The 20,216-nt window shown below is 45.8% G+C and overlaps 1 protein-coding gene across 1 annotated transcript; it reads right to left on the bottom strand.

The window, feature by feature from the left end:
- Window positions 1-2,051: 2,051 nt before the first annotated feature.
- On the bottom strand, window positions 2,052-19,950 carry LOC147615742 (uncharacterized). Its single transcript, XM_086778328.1, has 5 exons — window positions 18,562-19,950; window positions 18,350-18,449; window positions 5,097-6,861; window positions 4,912-4,980; window positions 2,052-4,824 (listed from the first exon to the last, which is right to left on the bottom strand). Exons 1-5 carry the CDS (start codon window positions 19,506-19,508, stop codon window positions 2,342-2,344), a joined length of 5,364 nt encoding a protein of 1,787 aa, XP_086634454.1. The 5' UTR covers window positions 19,509-19,950; the 3' UTR covers window positions 2,052-2,341.
- Window positions 19,951-20,216: the final 266 nt, after the last annotated feature.

Genomic DNA, 20,216 nt, shown 5'->3' with positions numbered 1-20,216 from the left:
CTGTCTAATGGTGATCAGCACGGTATGGAAGCTGCTTCAGACGAAACGCAGAGAACGTCAGACAGCACATCAACAACTGCGAAAACGGAAAACGGAAAACTGGAAAGATGGTGTTTTTTTTGCCAGAACAAAATTAGTTCCACTAAAAAAAACATTGCAACCCGTTGAAAAGTGGCACTGCCTAAAATGAGACAACCCACGCGTGTCAGCCTATCCATTTTCAACTCGCACGTGTTGGCCTCTTTGGGCTCTTTGGTGCATGCCTGTTGCAACTTCACTGGCTGCGTGACCAAACCCCCTCATGTAGAACGCATATACCTGACAGTGGCAAACTGGACGATCGGTACCCGCGACCCTTCTGGTCGAAAAGGAGCACTAAATCAGGACAGGAATCCAAATCTCTTACACTTAACTGTCAACATCAAAGCTTGCTGATGTGGAATACAATGATTTGCTTAGCAACATCTATGCAGAATGATTTCCAGCCTGTTGATGGGGGATAATTCCATCGGTCTGGCTGTCAACATCTTTGTAAAATATTCCTTGCTGATGTGGAATAACATGATTTGCTTGGCAATATCTATGCAGAATGATGTTGATGGGGGATAATTCCATCGGTCTGGCCGTCAACATCTTTGTAAAATATTCCACTCCCATAGCCGTCATTTTGCTTGGCTGTCAACATCTATGCAGAATGATTTCCAGCCTGTCAATGGGGAATAATTCCATTGGTCTCCCTGTCAACATCTTTGTAAAATATTCCACTCCCATGACCATGACGACTGGGAAAGACCTCTCAATGGTCTCCCTGTCAACATCTTTGTAAAATATTCCACTCCCATGACCATGACGGGCTGGGAAAGACCTCTCAATGAGCCTGGTCGCATGGGAACAGCAAACCAGCCTTGAGAGCAGAGTGCCGTTAAAAGGCAGGTAGGCAGCAGGTCGCATTCTGCATCCCCATCTTGCTTTTCGAGGCAGGCTCCTGCCTTTGTGATGAAAGTGAAATGGATGCTTATGAAAAGAGCAAGAACCTGTTTTAAGGAAATAGCCAATCAAAACGTTACAAATTTAATGGGTTGTGGACTCTGTCAAGAAGCAGGTGCAGAGTGTGTCTGTTTTTGGCTCTCTCTTTCGTTTTTTTATTCATTATTTATTTTTTTAAAAAGCGTTGTCCATGCAACCACCAGCACTCAGCCTTGCTTTTTTCCTTGCCCACCCTGCCCGACTGTGTAACTGGTTCGCAGTCCCATGCGACCAGGCTCAATGGCCTTTCCCTACTCCATCCGCAAATGCAACTGGAATAGTTCCGACAAGTTTGCTTCCCGCCAGGAGCTGTGCGGGCAAGTAAGATTTTGAGAGTATTCTGCTCACACGAGCAAGGGAAACAAAAAATTTGATTCGCCACTGGCCCAATCTGCCGACCCATAAGATGTGAACTGGCGGAAGCGTTCCAGTCCAGCCAGCCGGTGGATCTGGTGAAGATCCAACCGAAACCTACGGAGAGCAGAGGAATCTTCACCGAAGAGCTCTATCCAACTGCATGTGCGCATCGCATCAATCCTCACCTTATTGATCCCTCTAGCCGGCTTTGGCATCCTCCCCTTCACCAGGCCTAACCCAACGTCCAAGCTCTTTGTTGAGCTCGTAGGCTTCATGATCAAGTCCACTGTCCAATCAACTAGGATCTATCCATTCGCTTGAGTGACCTGCCCTCCCAGCCTCCCAGTGCAAGCAAGCCTTATCAGCTCCTTTTGCTTTTACAAGCTCTTCTTCCTTGCATCGATCACCACCAACCCCTCCCTCCACAAGTAACGAAGTTCGTCCCTTTACACTTGGGCCATCCGGCCTTCTACGAAAAGCCCTTCATACGTTAATCTACTTAGCACGCGCCTTGTGTGTCTTCTTAAAACTTTGAAAAACTCAACACCTAGAAGAGGTAATGTTAGCATCAGCATGTGCATCTGCTTAAGCGCTGAAAACAGAGCGTAGTTATACTGCATGTTAGCAAAGCATTCAATTAAGAGATCGTTTGCCTTCTTACAATTATACAACAGAATGTTTGGATCAAACTTAAATTTAACAGGTTTCTAACACCAACATATTGATTACAAATCAGTAAAAAGCTGAGTAACAACCTGACATGCGTTCCAGAGTCCTGGAAAGCAGCTATTTAGGATTATAAAAGGTGCATCTACATGCACCTTAGGGACTTCAAGAGGGAATCTCAACATAGATATGCACAGTTGAACCATGACAAGACTCAAGCAAAAAATCTCCGCACTTAAAGTGGAGCTGACATGATATTGCATGCAGACACCAGACACGGAAGACTTTGCATTCAGTTGCTGTATTTGAAACCAGGCCTGACACGCATCCCCTGAAATGCATCTTGATTAGCATTGTAGAAATCGACCAGGTCTTGTGTACCATCTTCAGTCTTGACTTCCACAAAAGCACAAAGCTTACTGGGATCAAACTTGTCCCTGAAGTAAGCTACTTGTGAAACCATGTGATCAAAGCCATGCTTTTTCTGCCGGAAGACCTTCTCGAACATCTCTGTCATTGTGAATTCAGAGAGATCCTCAGGAATTCTGTCAACATAAACGGACCTCCTCCTGTCCACCTCTTTAAATGCAGAGGCAGTAACAGCACGCTGAGCTGCTGATCTGCTACGGGAATCATAGAGCTCAATTTGCCGTGGGGGCCTTACAAACTCATCAATGTCAAGGTTCGCCACCCTTTCTCTGAAGGAAACAGAGGGATGAACCATCTCATCTATATCTTGTAGATCCTCTTTGTAGAGGTCCTCCATCCGTGAGTGGAAGTGAGGTTTCAGACGCATGCAATTAAAAGCATCTTCATCCTGATTATACAGATGTAGCACCATTCTGGTGAGATCTTCAGTAGCAAACACAACAAAGGCGCAATATTTTGTGGGAACATGCCTCACTTCGGTTATCATGTGCTCACCAAACACATCCAATTCTTCTCGAGTCAGATTCTGCAAAAGGACACGCTCAAAAATCTTCCTTATCATGCCCTCCGAAGCACTCTCCGGCAGCCTGTCAGCATAGATCGTCTTCTCAGGATCTGACCGCTGCTTTTTCATCCGTGCACTTTGCCTTGAGAAATCATCACCCTTGTCAGAATCCTCTGGGTAGTCATTGTAGCTCCCATTGGATCGCTTTTCTGTCTTCTTTCGAGAGGCTGAGGAGGTGAGGCGGTATCCATATGATTGAGAGCCATACTGAGATTTCCCATGCATTGCATCACGACTACGCATGTTTAACCTCCTATCTGCTTCGTCTTCTACTGAGTAGGGAACTGGTCTCCTTCCAAGCTCCATCTTCATGTTTAAGAAAACATCTGGTCTTCGAGAATGCAAATCAAGCATGAACTCAACCAGCTCAGGAGTAGCTAGATCGACAAATGCACAGCCTCTGGATGGAACGTATCTCACATCCAAAACCAGCTGTCTTCCACTTGAACTCACCAAAGACGGGCCTATGTAGGTTGTGATTATATCCTCAAAAAGCTGCTTGATAGTTTGAGCAGATGCATTCCTCATTAACTCACTCAGAAAAAGAGGCCTGGGTTTGTCAAGAAAATGGTCAGTTCTAGTGGCCACATTCTCAGCATACCACAGATCATGTGAATAATCAGAATCACTTTCATTGTCAATTGCTCCATACTGTCTTCTTCCATAATTATCTCCCTTATTTCTAGCCAAGAATGAAGTTCTTGCATGCTCTCCACTGCTGGAGCCCCTGTTTCTAGCTGCACCCCTGGAAAAAGAGCTTTGCCTCTCTGTTTTAGTGTTTGCTGAGAGGCCTAGCTCAACACTTAAGCCCTGAAACACGGTTTTATCTTCTGCATACAGTTTCAGTGAGGCATTGAGAAGTTCATCATTTGCCAACTCAACGAAAGCACAAAATTTATCTGGTATGTACCTCACATCCGCCACCAACTCAGAGACACTTTCAACTCCACCAGAAGGCTCAAGCTTCTCTTTTAAAACATTCTCAAAAATATTTCGAATCTTGATTGGCGTGATGTGTTCTGGTAAATTGCTCACATACAATGGTCTAGAGGCTACCTCCTTCGACTCTGAGGGCAGACTGACCTCGGGCTCTTCTTTGGAAAGGGCAGGTTTGTTGGACACTTTGGCATTAGCTTCATCCAAAGAAGCAGCAAATGCAGCCTCATCTAGCTTGGGAGAACCTGGAGAATCATGATCCATTTGACCCTCAGCCTTGACTGGTGAGTTTGGAAGAAGTTCTTTTGTAGATATTGCATGGTTTGAAGGAGAGTCCTGGTTTGAAACTGATTCACTATGATGCAATGCTGATTCCTGCAAGTCCACAATGTGGGGTGCAAAGTGGGTTTCCAGTTCTTTGGAGAAGTGTTTTGCAACACATTCAAGAAGAGCCTCTGCCTTCTTGGATGCCTCCAGCAAGCCCTTTCTCCTCATGCACTTCAAGCGCAAGCCTATAAAACGAGGCCGAGACATAGGCTCAGCCTCATGCGGAGCTGCAACGCCACCCTTCCGCAAGACAACACCAATCATGACACCAGTCACATCCTGCATTCTCTCTAGGTTTTTCCCATCCTCACCCTTGATTTTCTTGACAATATGAGGAACAGAAGGTGCCCCATCTCCTGGATGTATCTGAACTGGGCCCTCGTACCACAGACATTTGATAAATACTCCCCGTAAAGCGATAGATTTTACCATGCCAGCAGCTTGATCAACAAACCATTTGGCTTCTGCTGCATCACAAGACTCCGATATTGCCATAGAAATCTTCACATGCAGAGGACCTGCAAACAGGAAAGGAAAACATAGGTAAAGCAAAGCACCTTAAAGGTATCGATGAATTACTGGTACTGTGTATGATAGGACCTCACCGTTCTGTGTATCTGTCTTTGAACCAGAGTTTAAGTTAGAAAAATCTGGATTTATGGTGGCACTAACACCTGTCAAAAAAGAAAAAGCGCGACAATTTTACAGACTGGCTGGACTAGTCAACTACTACTGCTGCAAACAAGGAAAAATTGATGAAAAATGCTTAGAAGTGCTTAATTTTACCCACCATATTCTTCTTGCAGATAAAGAGCATTCTGCTTTGACACAAGCCAAGTCCGAGTTTCCTTGTCAAACACATCCAAAGGAAACTCCAAGCTCGTTTCCTCTTTCTCTTCTTCTTTTTCGACTTTACCCAATACGGAATCACCCAATGTCTCATCCCATTTTGAAGGAACCCCATCTTCCACCATCCCCATTCCCTCTGCTGACATCTTCATCAGCAGATTAAAGCCTGTGTCCATCTCAGTTACACCTCCTGTTTCAGAGACAGAGGCTCCGTGGGCTTCGTTTTTTACTCCCAAAACGCCATCAAAACTCCCATGACTTAGCAGAGGCTTGGCTATTTCCTCATCCATTTGATGAGATTCTATCTCTTTTACTCCCGATATGCCATCAAACCTCCCATGACTTGACAGCGGCTTGGCCATTCCCTCATCCAAGTGATGAGATTCTATGCTTGGTTCAGTAAAAGCTGGTTTTTCAAGCGGTCCAGGCTCTTTCTGTGGTGGACAGTCCTCATTCACTTGTTCAACTTCTGACTTACACTTTAAATCATAACTTGTGTCTCTCACAAGCTGATCAGACTCCAGTAAAGCAGTAACTTCCGACTCTCGCAAGCGTTTCATATGGACAATGTGTTCCTTCTCATCTTCTCTGTCTCTCTTTTTGTGTACATTTCCAGCTTCATGGTCAGGACTGGCCCTGTGCAAGAAAGACAAATTATTTTTGGAGCCAGCTAAGCTTTTTTCTAAGACAGACTTGACTTTCGAATCTTCTAAAATGTTTTCTTTTGAAGATTTCTCCTTCTCCTTGTGCCAGGCCTTGTCCTGATTCCGGTGTAGTTCTCCTTCCATTGCCTTTGACTTCCATCCCCTCTCACCTTCGTGATGGGAATGCCTTTGATGCTCTTTAACTCTATTCTTGCCTGAATCTCTGTCCTCCTTGCTCCACCGAGTTGTGTCCTTCGATCTGTCACTGCGCCACTCTTGCCTTTGAGAATGCCTTCCATAATTCCAGTTGAACTTCTCTCTCTGCTTGGATTGTACTTGTTGATAACTAAGCATTCCAATTCCCTCCTCATACAGATCATTGGTGCCACTATTAGATCTGGAGTGGTGCTTAACACCTCCTTCGTGTATCGTGTCAATAGAGGATAACTGTCTCTGGTAGCGTTTCTTTGACCCTCTCCCCGCTTCTTCGAAGTCAAACCTAAAGTTAGCATCTCTACTGGAAACCCGAATTGGTTCCATAGATACACTTTTGGTCAAAACTTCTGAGCGGGCTACATGATGCTTGCTGCAAGAAGGGCTTGCCATGGGCACTGCAGTACTATTAGTTGCCCCTGTGTCTTTTCTTCTTTCAGGAAGAGCAGCAGTCGCGCTAGGACTTGTGTCAGACCCTTCATTAGTAGACACAGCTATGCTTCTCCCTGCATCCTGATCACCTGTCTGGAAAGGATCCAGATTGTCAGTCACAGTACTGGAAGAGCTGCGACAGAAGATCCCATAAAGTGATTCAGGATCAAGCACATCCATCTCCTCTAAAGCACCAAGGAACATATTTGACTGACAGTTTTTGAGCACTATTTGGAAGCTTGGGGAAGAAATTAAATATAGCTTTGCATCTAAGCTGTAATCTCCATCTTCTTCCCATGAAATCAAAGCTGCAGAATATGGAAATGTGGCATCAGCGGACAGACTTTGATGACCCAGTTCTAGGCCTAGCATAGAGGGAGACTGCATCAGCCCTGACCCATGTGATAATGCTTCAACCTGCCAAATTCATAAATCAAGTCAAACAAATTGACATTTTATCAATGATGTGCTACTACTTTCCAATACAAGATTGTTCCACAATACACATCAGAAGGTCTCAACGCAATGAAAACTTCTGAGATATGCTGATTCCTGAAGTGCACTACTTCCAGCTAGAATTACACATAGCCCAACAAAAGTATGATACGTGCAACAAAAAACTAGACTCCAAACTTCAAAGTAAACTATCTGGGAACCCTCGCAAAAAACTATAGTTTGGGCCCGTACTTTCTGTGGAATGAGGCACAAACCCCTCATTCTATAGCACACCTGCTTCTTGCTCATTGAAGAACTGACAAACAAGTCAGCTCATTTACTCTTAAATGAAATTAAAGTTTATCACCAAGACACAACACACTATTTGTTTCCAGGTTTGCAAATCTAGAAGGCAGAGATAAGCATAGCGTAGATCAACGAGAACTCAAGAATGGTTAAGACCTGTCCTAAAGTTTCGTAACCAGGAGCACCTGGCTGCACAAGGAACTCAGTATGCCACAGCTCTAGGATTAGTGAACAGAACAATGGATATCACTTCCACATTACTGGTCAGTTAGGCCCTTTGCAGAACCAAACGGTTATAAGTAGAAAAAGTATAACTGTTCTTAGACCCCTGTGGACAATGGCCAAAAGATGACATGAGTATCTGTTCTCACCGACCAAAGAGAGTGCTGTTGTAAACTATGTCTTACATTGTTGCAGCAAAATGTATCGTCTCCATGCAAAGCTTCAAACCATCAACTTATCACACAAATAAACTACTACATGTTATCACATCGCCGTTCGGCACTGGTTTATGCATGAATATATTCCACCTGTCTTCAAATTTTCTCTGATTCATTTTTCCTCATTCAGCATAAACCTACATTTTGCTTGCACACATGCACACACATACAAAAGAAGGATAGCCAACTGGAAAAATGCCTTTCTAGGTAAGAAGTTTCCAAAATTCACCTCACATTCCAAGCAAAACTTGATTCCACGTGTTGCCCAATTCGGACAATTACCAAAACTGAGGAGGAATACCGTTGAAGCTGTGCCGTGCTCAAAAGGGGGAGGACTACGGCAAGGTTTCTAGCACCTGCCTTGCTACTGGACCCCAAACTGTTTTTTTTTTGGGTGCAACAACTGGCTCCCATGACCCAAATGCTATAGCGTCAGCATCCGAAAATTAACTGCCCTAAACACTGGTTAATACTAAACCAAATCATGAGAGTAGCCTGAAACCAAATCATGAGAGTAGCAGGCTAGCTCACCTCCCAACCATGACCGATAACCACGGATCTCTAAAAGAAAAAAGAGGTGTAGAAACTGCTTATAAGAGGTGTATAGGGAGCTCATTACAGCAAGAGTAGGACAATATGAGATTAGTCTTGCTGGAAATCACAGCTGAAAGAGCTTTTACGTCCTATGAAAGCTTTTTTAAGCACAGGTAGCTTCAAAATCCAGGATGCTCTTCCAACAGCCTGGAAATATAGACTTAAAAGTAAGTTTGTTGCTCCGTAAAAAAGTGCTTTGGAGAGAGATTAGAAAGGACGTCTCACAATCTTGATACGGATGGGAAAGCACACTCCACTAATTTTCACTCACTCCCTAGTAGAAAAAAAAAAACAGTATTGTGAGCAATGTAATACGCGGAAGCTTCGGAGAACAATCGGTAACTTCAATACTCAAAATTCAGCACTCTTTTCGCGACGGAAATTAACGCACAAACTGAAAGGAGATGTGCAGAAAATAGAGAGGGAGAGAGGGAGAGATGGAGAGGACACAGTATTGGGTCCCAATTACCCTCTGTAGGGCCCCCACCACGGATGGTGTATTTGCTTTATTAGAATGATGTGAATCTGAAAGAAAATACAGCAAGCTTGGACCTTTCTTGGCTGGGAATTCCCTGCCCTTGACCTGCAGTACTCCACCCCTTTGCTTAGCAACTTCCTTGGCTTGTCTAGCCCTTGTTTTGCTTGAGCTCTTGGTGAATAATGAGATGAATGAAAGGGATTGTGGGCTAGGCTATTTATACTACTCCTCATGAGCAGTCGGCCAGCATAAACCCAGGCGGCCAGCCTTAAATGTCCCACGACTGCTGAAAATACAGCAATAAATGCTGAATTAAATCCATAAAATGCTGCGTTTTATTCCTAACTGGCTGGGAGGTGAAGCGCCTACTTCCAAAGTGCTAGGCACAGCCTTTGCCCACATTCCAAGGGCTGGGCAGCCTGTATGGGCTGCCCCATACTTACCCTACAACCATGTAAAAACTGTAAACTCCTGCAATCTACCTTATTCTTGCCCTAGGGCTGTCCTACAACCCGTCCATGGCTGGTGGGTTCAGCCTAGGCCTTCCTGGCCCTCATATTTGTCTTTTACTGACTCTAAAATCTCCTGGTAAGACTCCGTCACTCTGTTCGCCTCCGGTACTGAAGACGAAGTCCTGGTCAACAACTACTGGAAAGGTCTTCCAAACGCTGCCTCATATGGAGTCCTGCCAATAGCTGAAGAAAAGGAATCATTCAAAACAGCTTGAACTAAAGGCAAATATGATTCCCACTTACCTTGCTGATCGTGGACACAAAACTTCAACACATCAAAGGCCAACTGGTTGTATATCTCTGTCTAGCCGTCTGTCTGTGGGTGGAATGCACTAGAAAAATTCAACTTAGTATCAAAATTTTCAAACAATGCAGTAAACTTGGCATCTCGGTCTGACTCTATGGTTCTAGGAATCCCGCCAATCGGGTACCAATGTCGAATGAACAACTGGGCAATATCCTCGGCGGTCACATTGGCCCTGCAAGGAATAAGCATAACAAATTTGCTAAACCTATCAACAATAGTTAAGCACTGCGTATTACGCTTACTCGGACTGGGAGGCAGATTTGTGACAAAGTCCATCGAAATGTCCTGAAAGGACCCTCAAGAATTGGCAAGGACTGTAACAACCCTATCTTCTTTCCACGAGGCGCTTTCACCTTTTGACAAAGATCACAGCGTTGTACATATGTAAACACATCGCGCCTCATATTTGGCCAATAGTATTGCCGTTCTAATTTCTCCATAGTCGAATTCATGCCCCTATAACCACCTGTAATGGCGTCATGGGCATCATGGAGAAGAGCTGCCCTGAACGACTTCATGACACATAGACGGCCTTTGTAGCAAAGCCAACCATCGCGTATTAGAAAGTGGCATGGTCCTGTGGCATCCAATGCCTGTTCCCACTGAGTTCCGAATTCCTCGGAATCCGCGTACGTGTGCTTCATGTCCTCTAGTCCTGTACCAACAAGGTCAAATCTAGTGGTCTGAATCATAGACACTTGTCCCATAGTCACAAGGGACGGGGGACGGTAACGGGGAACGGGGACGAGGACAGGACGGGGGACGGCCATATGTAGGGAATGGGAACGGGAGTAGGAACGGCACTTAAAAATTACTTTGTCAGTATCACCCACTCGCCTATACGGACAAAGCTTGCATGTCCATGGCTGTGTACCACCTCCATGAGGGGATGGGGTGTGATTGACCTCATCCCACCATGTCCATCCCGTCGTCCTTCTACTCGTAGTTGTAACTTGAAGAGCCACTGCCACGAGGAGGATGCCATGGATGATGGATGCCTCCTTGTCACTTGATAGCTTGAGAGAGAGACAGAGAGGGAGAGAGTGAGTGAGGCTTGAGCCTTGAAAGTTGAGGGAGAACTTGAGTGTGAGGATGGGTGGGGGTGTGTGCACTGTGTGCGTGCGTGTGTGTGTGTGTGTGTGTGTGTGTGTGAAGCTTGAGAGAGAGTGTGTGTGAGGGAGAGTGTGTGTCTTGAGAGACTACAGCTTGCTTGTGTGAGAGCTTGAAACTTGAGACCTTGGCCCTTGAGGCTTGCCGCTTGAGGGAGAGAGAGTGTGTGTGTGTGTGTGTGAAGATAAAGCTTGAAGTGTGAGAGGGAGTGTGTGTGTGTGTCTTCTTATAGGAAGGGCTCAGGGAGGCAAGAGAGAGGCCAAGGCCCAAAGCCTCAAAGGCTCAAGGCCTATGGGCCAAGGCTAAAGGCCCATGACTAGAATGGCTCCCTACCGTCCCCATTCCTACTGCCGTCTCCCACAGTCGTCCCCGTTCCTATTGCCGTCCCCTTCACCGTCCCTTGTGAGAGACGCCTCCAGGGGGACGTCCGACCGTCCCCTGCCGTCCCCGTTCCTGAACCGTCCCGACTCGGCGTCCCTCCGTTCCAACAGTCCGTCCCTTCCGTCCCCTCTGACTATGACTTGTCCCTTCCTGCTCAAAGCGTCGGCCACTGGATTGGCCTTTCCTGGAAGGTACTCAATCATACCACCGAATTGCTGGAATATCTGACTCCAGCAGTGTTGTCGATCACTCCACTGTGCACTTGGCATCGTCTGAATCCAGTGTAATGCCTGATGGTCAGTGCGAACCTCGAAGTCACAGCCATACAAAAAATGTTTCCAATGTTTCAAGGCCTGTATAACTACTAGGAGTTCACGATCATAGACTGAGTAGTTCTTCTCGCGAGCGACGGGCAGTAACTTACGAGACATGTAAGCTACTGGATGACCATTCTGTTGCAATACACCTCCAATAGCGATGTTACTCGCATCGGTGATCACCTGAAATGGGTCGTCCCACGAGACAAGTGCTAAACAAGGAGCTTCTGACAAAGCCACCTTGAGGTTCTGGAATGCCTCCAACGCTCGTGGAGTCATTCGAATCTTTTGCCTTCTTGTCTTCACTCCCTTTAGCAGATCGGTGAGATCTACCGAGAGATCAGAAAACTTGTCGATGTGAGTGGCGTATGCCTGGCATATACCCACAAAAGATCTAATGTCATAGGCTATCTGAGGTACTTCCCAGTTGACAATCTCGGCCACTTTAGCCAAATCAAGTCGAATGCCTTCAACACTAATTATATATCCCAAGTAGTGCACCTAAAACAGATAAAATTCCGACTTCTTTTCATTGACGTAGAGCTCATTGCTTTCCAGCAACTTAAGGACTTTCTCGACATCAACGTCATGCTGCTCAACTGTAGTTGAAAATACTAGTATGTCGTCCATAAATATGAACACACTTTCCAATCAAATCTCGGAAAACACGCATCATCATGCGGTTAAATGTAGCTGGGACGTTCATCAAGCCAAATGGCATGACTACAAATTCATAGTGGACCCATTCTGTGCAGAAGACTGTCTTGGGGATGTCCCCCTCCACAATCCGCACCTAGTGGTACCCACTCTTTAAATCAAGTTTCGAGAACACCTTTGCTCCATTCAGGCTCTCGAGAATATAGTCAATTCGAGGCATCGGGGATCTGCTCTTGATAGTTAGCTTGTTGAGTGCACGATAATCGACACACAAACGGGAAGACCCATCTTTCTTCTTGACAAATAAGATCGGTGCTGCAAATGGCGACAAGCTGGGGCGGATGAAGCCAGATTGCAACAATTCTTGGAGTTGGCGGTCCAACTTCGATTCCATTGCCTTGGAAAGGCAATACGAAAACTTGCTCGGGATTCCGAGCCTAGGAGGAGGTCTATCTTGTGGTCCTCTGGTCTGGACGAGGAGAGCTGGGAAGGGAGGTTGTCCCGAATAAAAATCTTTTAGAACTTTTCATGGAGAACCGAGTACTTCTCGGAAGCACTGGCCACCGTCTGGGCTGTCTGGATGTAAATCATCGCACACTGTGCACCTTTCCTGACTACTCGCTTAGCCTGTAAGTGGCTTATGAGCGGAAAGTTCGAAATTCCTGGCTCACACTTCATGGTCACTGGGGCGTTTGACACATTCCGATTGATCTGGAACGTGTGCTTGTCCCACTTGACATCAAGAAGGAACTTGTGAAACCACTGAATATCCAAAATTATGTCTGCTTCTACAAGAGAGGCAACCATAAAATCACGCACAAACTCTATGCCATGAATCACTAACTTAGCACCTAGAGCTTCATACTTGACGCTCGTTATCATGCCTATGCTAAAACCCTCAACCTGTTTGTCCACCGAAGTCAGATCGAAACGGGCACGCCTAGCGGCCTGTTCCGTGACCACATCCTCTGTGCTGCCGCTGTCAAACAAGACAACGACTCTCTGGCCACCTATGTAGCCAAAGGACTTGAGCAATTCGTTGCGCTCATACTCCTGGTCATGGGCACCCTTCTGCTTATCTTCGAGCTCCCGATTAATAATTGCTCCAACTGAAGCACTGGGGTTTGAAGAACTAGGGGTAGCCGCTGGGGTCTGTGTGGGAGGTGAGCTCACTAGGGAAGCTGTGGAGGCGGCGGCGGCGGGCTTTGGAGGCTTCTTCAGACAATCCCGAGAAGTATGTCCTTTTGTATGACAAAAGAAACATCTACCCTCCTCCTTGTACTGAGACAGCTCCTCAGCACTCAACTTGCCACCTGTCTTGCCTGCCTTCACTTTCTGGTCTAGAGTAGGCTTAGACGCATTGTTCAAGTTCTAGGAGCCAGAGGCTCCCGAGCTCTGACATGGGGAAGACCCCGTCTGGTTCTGGCTTTTGCCCCCCCCAGGCGGTAGCCCTAGGAGAAGCCGGCTGGGAAGTCTTGGGCTTGCCACCATTGTGTTTCATTTCTGCACTCTGCGCAAGCGAGAGTGCGTCTTCAAAAGTGGTTGGCCTAAACATACGCACCTCCCATTGGATTTGCGTATCAAGGCCATACAAAAATTGCCCTTTCTTGTCCGTATCAGATAAGCCTAATTGCAAACATAAAGTCGAAATTCTATTGGCAAACTGAAGGACTGGTTGCACGTTCTGACGCGCTCCCCTGAACTCGTCTTCGAGTCGCTCAAGGTAGTGGGGCGGTAGAAACAGTTGCTTAAGGTCGCGGACAAACTCGTCCCACACATAAGCTGCCATACCTACTCTGGTGTGGGCATGAGCCCACTGGTTTCTTTGCTGAATCTTTGTACTTGAAGTAGGCTCTGATACCACTGTAATATGCGGAAGCTTCGGAGAAGAATCGATAACTTCAATACTCAAAATTCAGCACTCTTTTCGCGACGGAAATTAACGCACAAACTGAAAGGAGATGTGCAAAAAATAGAGAGAGAGAGAGAGAGAGAGAGAGAGAGAGAGAGAGAGGACACAGTATTGGGTCCCAATTACCCTCTGTAGGGCCCCCACCACAGATGGTGTATTTGCTTTATTAGAATGATGTGAATCTGAAAGAAAATACAACAATCTTGGACCTTTCTTGGCTGGGAATTCCCTGCCCTTGACCTGCAGTACTCCACCCCTTTGCTTAGCCACTTCCTTGGCTTGTCTAGCCCTTGTTTTGCTTGAGCTCTTGGTGAATAATGAGATGAATGAAAGGGATTGTGGGCTAGGCTATTTATACTACTCCTCATGAGCAGTCGGCCAGCATAAACCCAAGCAGCCAGCCTTAAATGTCCCACAACTGCTGAAAATACAACAATAAATGCTGAATTAAATCCATAAAATGCTGCGTTTTATTCCTAACTGGCTGGGAGGTGAAGCGCCTACTTCCAGAGTGCTGGGCACAGCCTTTGCCCACATTCCAAGGGCTGGGCAGCCTGTATGGGCTGCCCCATACTTGCCCCACAGCCATGTAAAAGCTGTAAACTCCTGGAATCTGCCTTATTCTTGCCTTACGGCTGTCGTACAGCCCCTCCATGGCTGGTGGGTTCAGCCTGGGCCTTCCTGGCCCTCATGGGGGTGGTTCCACACCATTCCCATGCCCACACTAAGATCCGGGGTAGCCCTATGGGCTGGCCCCTTGTTATAAACACTAACTACTCAATGATCTGGCATCCGGTACCATACCAGATACACAGAATCACTAACATCATTCTAGAGGGAGACTCACAACGCGGACTGGCACTGTTTCATGTGCAGGACAGTGCACACTTGACCTCGTATGACTGAGATGGATCCCTGGCTGACTCGTCCCAGGCTGGGCTCACATGGGACCAAGTTACCATCCCAGGTCCGGCGCCTTCGGTACAAAAATGTCTACGTGGCATCCAAGTGCGGGATGCACGCGACAAGCAAGTAGCCCAACTAAATTCCAATGAATTTGTTCATGTATTAAAGGACCCTGGAGGGCACGCATTGCCACCACAGAGAGGGAATCACATTAGCAACAATCTTACTTTCCCGATTCAAGCCCTGAGACCATAACTACAGCTAACTATCCTTTCACACAAACTTGGGCGAAGTAGTAAAGGGCCCAACAAATGGCTTCAAACAACTCGCAGCTTGTACTTTTATGGAAACTAATCTCCTTTAGCATTTTCCAAGTTGAGAAATTCTGGGTTTGAAAATCATTGCTTCGTGGAACAACAGTGAAGATGTTCTTCCTTGAGTTTTGCACCCTAATAACTTCTGTAACCACAGGGTAAAGCTTATTCTCTAGCTCCAGCAATTAGTTGCAGATCTCCAGCAACTGGTAGTAAAGCATAAGTCGTGCAGAATTATTGCAAGTACATTATACAATCTAGAAAAAACCAGCGAGCATACTAGTAAAATTAGATGCTAAAATTAAGACTCTGATTCAGAGTTAACCCAAGGTAGTGATCCTCTAAAAGGGGAGAACAAGACATGTTATCCCTAGCAAGTATGTATTCCTCCATTGGTCCCCGAAAGTTGGTGGGTTCTCTTACCTTATGCAAATAGAATAAGAGTCCAAAGTCAAGCTTATGATGAGCGTTAAAAAATGAAAATGGGCCCCAAGTTTCAAAAATTATATGCAAATATCCATACACGATTTAGCATCAAATTGACTTGTGAGCTATTTAGAAACTCTTAATCATAAACGAGTTCTTCTTTTAAGTTTAGTACTGTTTTGACCCCAGTGAGGTGGTCTAGCAGTACGGCACTGATGCTTGCAGCCCAAGGGCACAAGTTCAATCCCAACACCGGCACCCTCGGGAAACAAAAACTCCTTGCCTAACAAGAAAGATGGCTGCCTATTTCTCCCAGCTGAAACCAAACCATATGCAATATGAATGGGGCTGAGTGCAAAGTCTTAGGTGACTTTGACGAAATAGAAATACAGAAGCATTGACAAAATGCAACAGGGCCACGATAGAATACCGAAAAACCATTGCCCTCGAAAATGTACTGCTTTGAACTAGTAAATCCTCCTTGCAAAGCCAACACTTCTAGTAGTATTACAAGCACCCGCCTGTTGATATCATAACTTCTCAAATCATGCACAATTGACACTACTCTTGTTTAAGAAAACTGGAGACAACAATTCTCTTCTCCCATAAGAACCTCAGAATGTGCTGCGTGATAACAATCTTCATAAAGGAAGGCCAAAAAACATGAAGGCAATGCTATGTTATAAGATAATAAGTTAATTACAGCCTTTTATAATTCTTATTAATTTTTAAAAAAATCTTGTTTATTTAATTCATGCCCTAGTAATTCTTGGAAAAAATGGTTCATTGGCATGCCAAATCAAGGATCATCAAGACCTTCAAGCAAATCTCCTTACCAACTTATGCAATAAATTAACTCCAATCCTGAGAAAACTAGATTATAAAACTTTCAAACGTGCTTATGAAGAAGCAGAAACTGCTTGAGGCTATGACTGCAGCTTTGCAAAATTGTGCATATACTACCAGGAGAGTTTGATAATGTTCACTGTAAACAGCATCATCTATATAAAGGAGAGAGACCCTTAGTATGAAGGCAACTACGATACTAGTTTGGTAAAGCCCTTGAAGGCCCGCACTTTCACATCAAAAACTATGAGGGAGCTTTGAACCAACCTTTCTTCCCTCTTCACAACAGCGGACTTAAATTCCTCGACTTTCAAGAATGATGATAATGCAACGGAAGTATTATCACAGACACAAGCGCATACTAATAATCTACAATTAACCTTTATTATATCTGAATGTATAGACTTACATAGAACTGTCTGTAAATATATTGCTAGTTCATCCGAAGATGACCAATCACACAAGTGGCCCAAGTTGACAGAATCCCTACTTTTTCCCAAACCCTAGCTGCACCTGTTGTCTCCTACTTCCAACGCTGGCTGGCCGCTCAATTGATGAAAACGAGATCAAATTGATTGATTGATTCTTAAAATTGGGGGCTACGGCAGAATCCCGTGTGATCTTTCAATTCTAACTTATGGCCATTCAGCTGCTGTGGCCTGTTACAATGGAAGACTCGAACTTGTATCAACTCTGCGAGCCCACGCCCAAATATACAAGAGATAGTAGTACAAATGGCTGTCTGGAAGTAACAAAAATATCGACAATCAGTTTGATCGAAATCACTGCTTGTCCCTGAACACAATCTCCCCTATCTGAATGTTTGATTGATTGATGAGGGAGGGGGGCAATGCTATTCATAGGGCACTATATGCCCCCTTTTCTGGATCAGCAGCTCCACAATTTGCTGCCCCCTCCTCATGGGCTACCCAACCAGCCCTGTTCGGCCTGTCTGCCCCTGCCTTGTCAGCCAACAGCCCCATCCTGTCCAGCCAGTCCCACCCACAACACTGGCCACGCTGGCTGCTGGTGCCCAGCCTTGTCCACACAGTGTAGTGTGTCACAGTTACGAGCTAAATATTGGGGGTTTCGTGGCTTGACTCCCAAGGGACTAGGCCCTGAATCAGGCCTGAGCCATACAGTACTTTGGTGATACAAACATCAAAGTTTGGGCAAACAGCATTGCTCAATCTTGTTCTAGCCTTGGGCTTCGGGGTGCTCCCTTGTGGAGCTAAAATCGGCAGTGAACTTGGCAGCTCTCCTGTAGTGGCAATACATATCAGTTTACTAGATTGACCTGGTTGAGAAATCAGTGTAGCACCACGTAGGTGAGAATTTTCAGCACATGTTTTAAATGTAGCAAATCATAGGCCACCCTCACAAGAGCTACATGTATCCTGATTAGAGAGATTGTACTAGAAAGCATGTCCACAGCTTCTTCCCATGTAGCATCAACCTAGAGTAACATTCGTAGATATGCTACCTCAGAACACACATGGGGGTAGGCCAACCAGAATTTGAAAACCCCAATGGAGCACAACCACTTCGTAAGAATGGAATTATCATGTGCTACATGTTTGCACATGTTTTAGACATCAAACCCCTAAGACAAGTCCTATCCCCCACAGTCATGGCAATCATATATGTTGTGTTAGTTTGGCTACAACAATACATCTCTCCCTCATTGCATAGAACTCAAGAGACCCAAATTGGAGCCAACTAGAGAGCAAAGCAAGCATCTTAATTGTAGCTTTCAATCCAGTAGAGAGAAAAAACTGATGCAGCGTTGGCAAGACTGGATTTGTCATGTCCTATATGTTTGCACAGATTTAAGACATCAAACTCCTGAGTAACATATCTTGGTTTCAGGTCCTTTCCCCCTCCCTTCCACACAGTCATGACGATCATTCTGTTCTGCTCGCTTGAATATGACATTACATAGTGAAAAATAGTAATATGTTTACCATTAAGTTAAACCGTTTGACCTCCTCCATGGAAGCTTCCAAGGAGGGCTTGAACTGTGTGAGCGGCTCGGCCACTCCGTTGCGCAAAATCTTCTGAAACCTGCGACATGCAAGAGGCGTACAACTAAAATCAAGCACTTGCAGCACAAAGAAAGATAAGCACTTTTTCCCCTACACGTCAGTTCCAACAGCAAAGGCCGGAAGGAACGTACTCCTCCAGCTTCACGAATTTCTGCGAGCTCAAAATGGTGGGCAGCTTCTTGAGCCTCGAGTCAGGCTTCATGATGCCGAGGCAGTAGGCGACAACGGGGGTGAGGAGGGGAGCATCTGTGCGCAACTTGCCACGCCAGAAGGGGGACAGATCTGAGCTTTTTCTAGAGGCTAGGGGGCCTTCTTCAGCTCTACCGAGGGCAAGGCCGAACAAATCTGGTCTCTTTGAGCTACAACGATTCAGATCGTGCGTTCGGTGAGGCCGAGATCTGTGAAAACTGCCTCCCAAAGACAAGCCAAACGCAGAGCCTTCTGCAGAAGCTTGCCCTCCGGCATCCTTCAGCTGATGCATTCGCAGTTCCGGCGTTCTCGTTAACGACAAAATTGTCGGCGTCCGACGATCATCTTGGTCATCAACTGGAGGTTCGTCGAGCGAATCTTCATGTTTGCGTGAAGTGCTCGCGTCTGAACTACCGCCGATAAACCGATAAGCACGCGTGCTGCTGAGCAGATCCGTTTCTTGGATACCATCAGAGGGGGAGGCACGCACCCGCTGCTGCTGCTGCCTCTGCAGCGAATTTGATGTAAAAACCCCCGCTGCCCCTGCTTCCTCTTGTTCATCCTCATCTTCTCCGTAAGAAGAAGACAGCTGCCGTACAACAGAAGCTCTGGAATCGCTGCCGTTCTGACATTTCGGCGCCAACGGTTCGAAGGTTAGAGACGACGACAACGAGCGTTTCGGAGCAAGCAACTCCAGAGATGTCGCTGCTACTCCTTCCCCTCCGCCGTAAGCTTGGCCCTTAACGTGGTCAGCATCCGCGGACGGACGGCTAACATTGCCAAAAATCTCAATCTTGGTAACCGCATCGACGGAGGCAGGAGCCGTTTCGCGATCTTCTGCTTCTAATTGGGCCTGCAGCTGCTCGGGGATTTCATTCAGATCGAACATGGTGGGGAGATATCTGCACAGAAAGGGCAGAAAACAGATCTTTCCGTTGGGAGATACTGCGGCCGTTTTAACTGTTGCGGTGAGGGTAGGAGAGGGGGGGGAAGAGAGAATGGAAGTGAGGGTGGAGAGGGAGGTCCATAGACAGAAGCAGAGTGAAGACAGGAGAAGAAGAAGAAGCTATAAACGATATCGCCGTGCGTATTATTGCTTCGACTAAAGGGGGGGAGGGCAAGATTGAGCTGAGGAAACCGCGGATATGGAGGAGGGGATGGCAGGGAGAGGGAAAGCAGACAAGCAAGCACACACAGAGAGAGAGAGAGAGAGAGAGAGAGAGAGAGAGAGAGAGAGATGAAGGTGGAGGAGAAGCCACGAGAAGAAGACGAGCTAAAGACAAAACAAAGAACACACCCGATGATGGTGATGATGGAGAAAATGGCCTCCCAAAACAAAGACTTTTTAGCACACAGATGTTTAGCTTTCAAACGGAGCAAAGGTTGAAAATTAATAAAAACAAAAAAAAACCCAGGTTTGAAAATATCAAAAATAATAATCCCATTTCTTTCTCGGGAAAAAAATTGCCAGAAATTCCCTTCCATATATTTCCTTTTATTTCTCATCTTTTCCCGCCCTTTGCCACGTGTCTTTTTAAAAGACCCTTCTTTTTATTTTTAGTTTATTTTTTCCAAGAAACTTTTACTAAGTGGAATT

Source organism: Cibotium barometz, chromosome 39, assembly GCF_041138505.1.
Source record: "Cibotium barometz isolate CiBa-2024 chromosome 39, ASM4113850v1, whole genome shotgun sequence".
Taxonomy (NCBI): Eukaryota; Viridiplantae; Streptophyta; class Polypodiopsida; order Cyatheales; family Cibotiaceae; genus Cibotium; species Cibotium barometz.
Note: the sequence above shows the minus strand (reverse complement) of the source record. Positions and strands in the feature narration are given on the sequence as shown.

What these genes read in the sequence shown, in the direction of transcription:
- LOC147615742 (XM_086778328.1), bottom strand. Translation starts at nt 19,508, where the DNA reads ATGTTCGATCTGAATGAAATCCCCGAGCAGCTGCAGGCCCAATTAGAA. An exon ending in AAATTCGTGAAGCTGGAGGA is followed by an intron (nt 18,450 to 18,561) that starts GTACGTTCCTTC and finishes TGCATGTCGCAG; the next exon opens with GTTTCAGAAGATTTTGCGCA. An exon ending in AAAGACAGATACACAGAACG is followed by an intron (nt 4,825 to 4,911) that starts GTGAGGTCCTAT and finishes TCCTGTTTGCAG; the next exon opens with GTCCTCTGCATGTGAAGATT.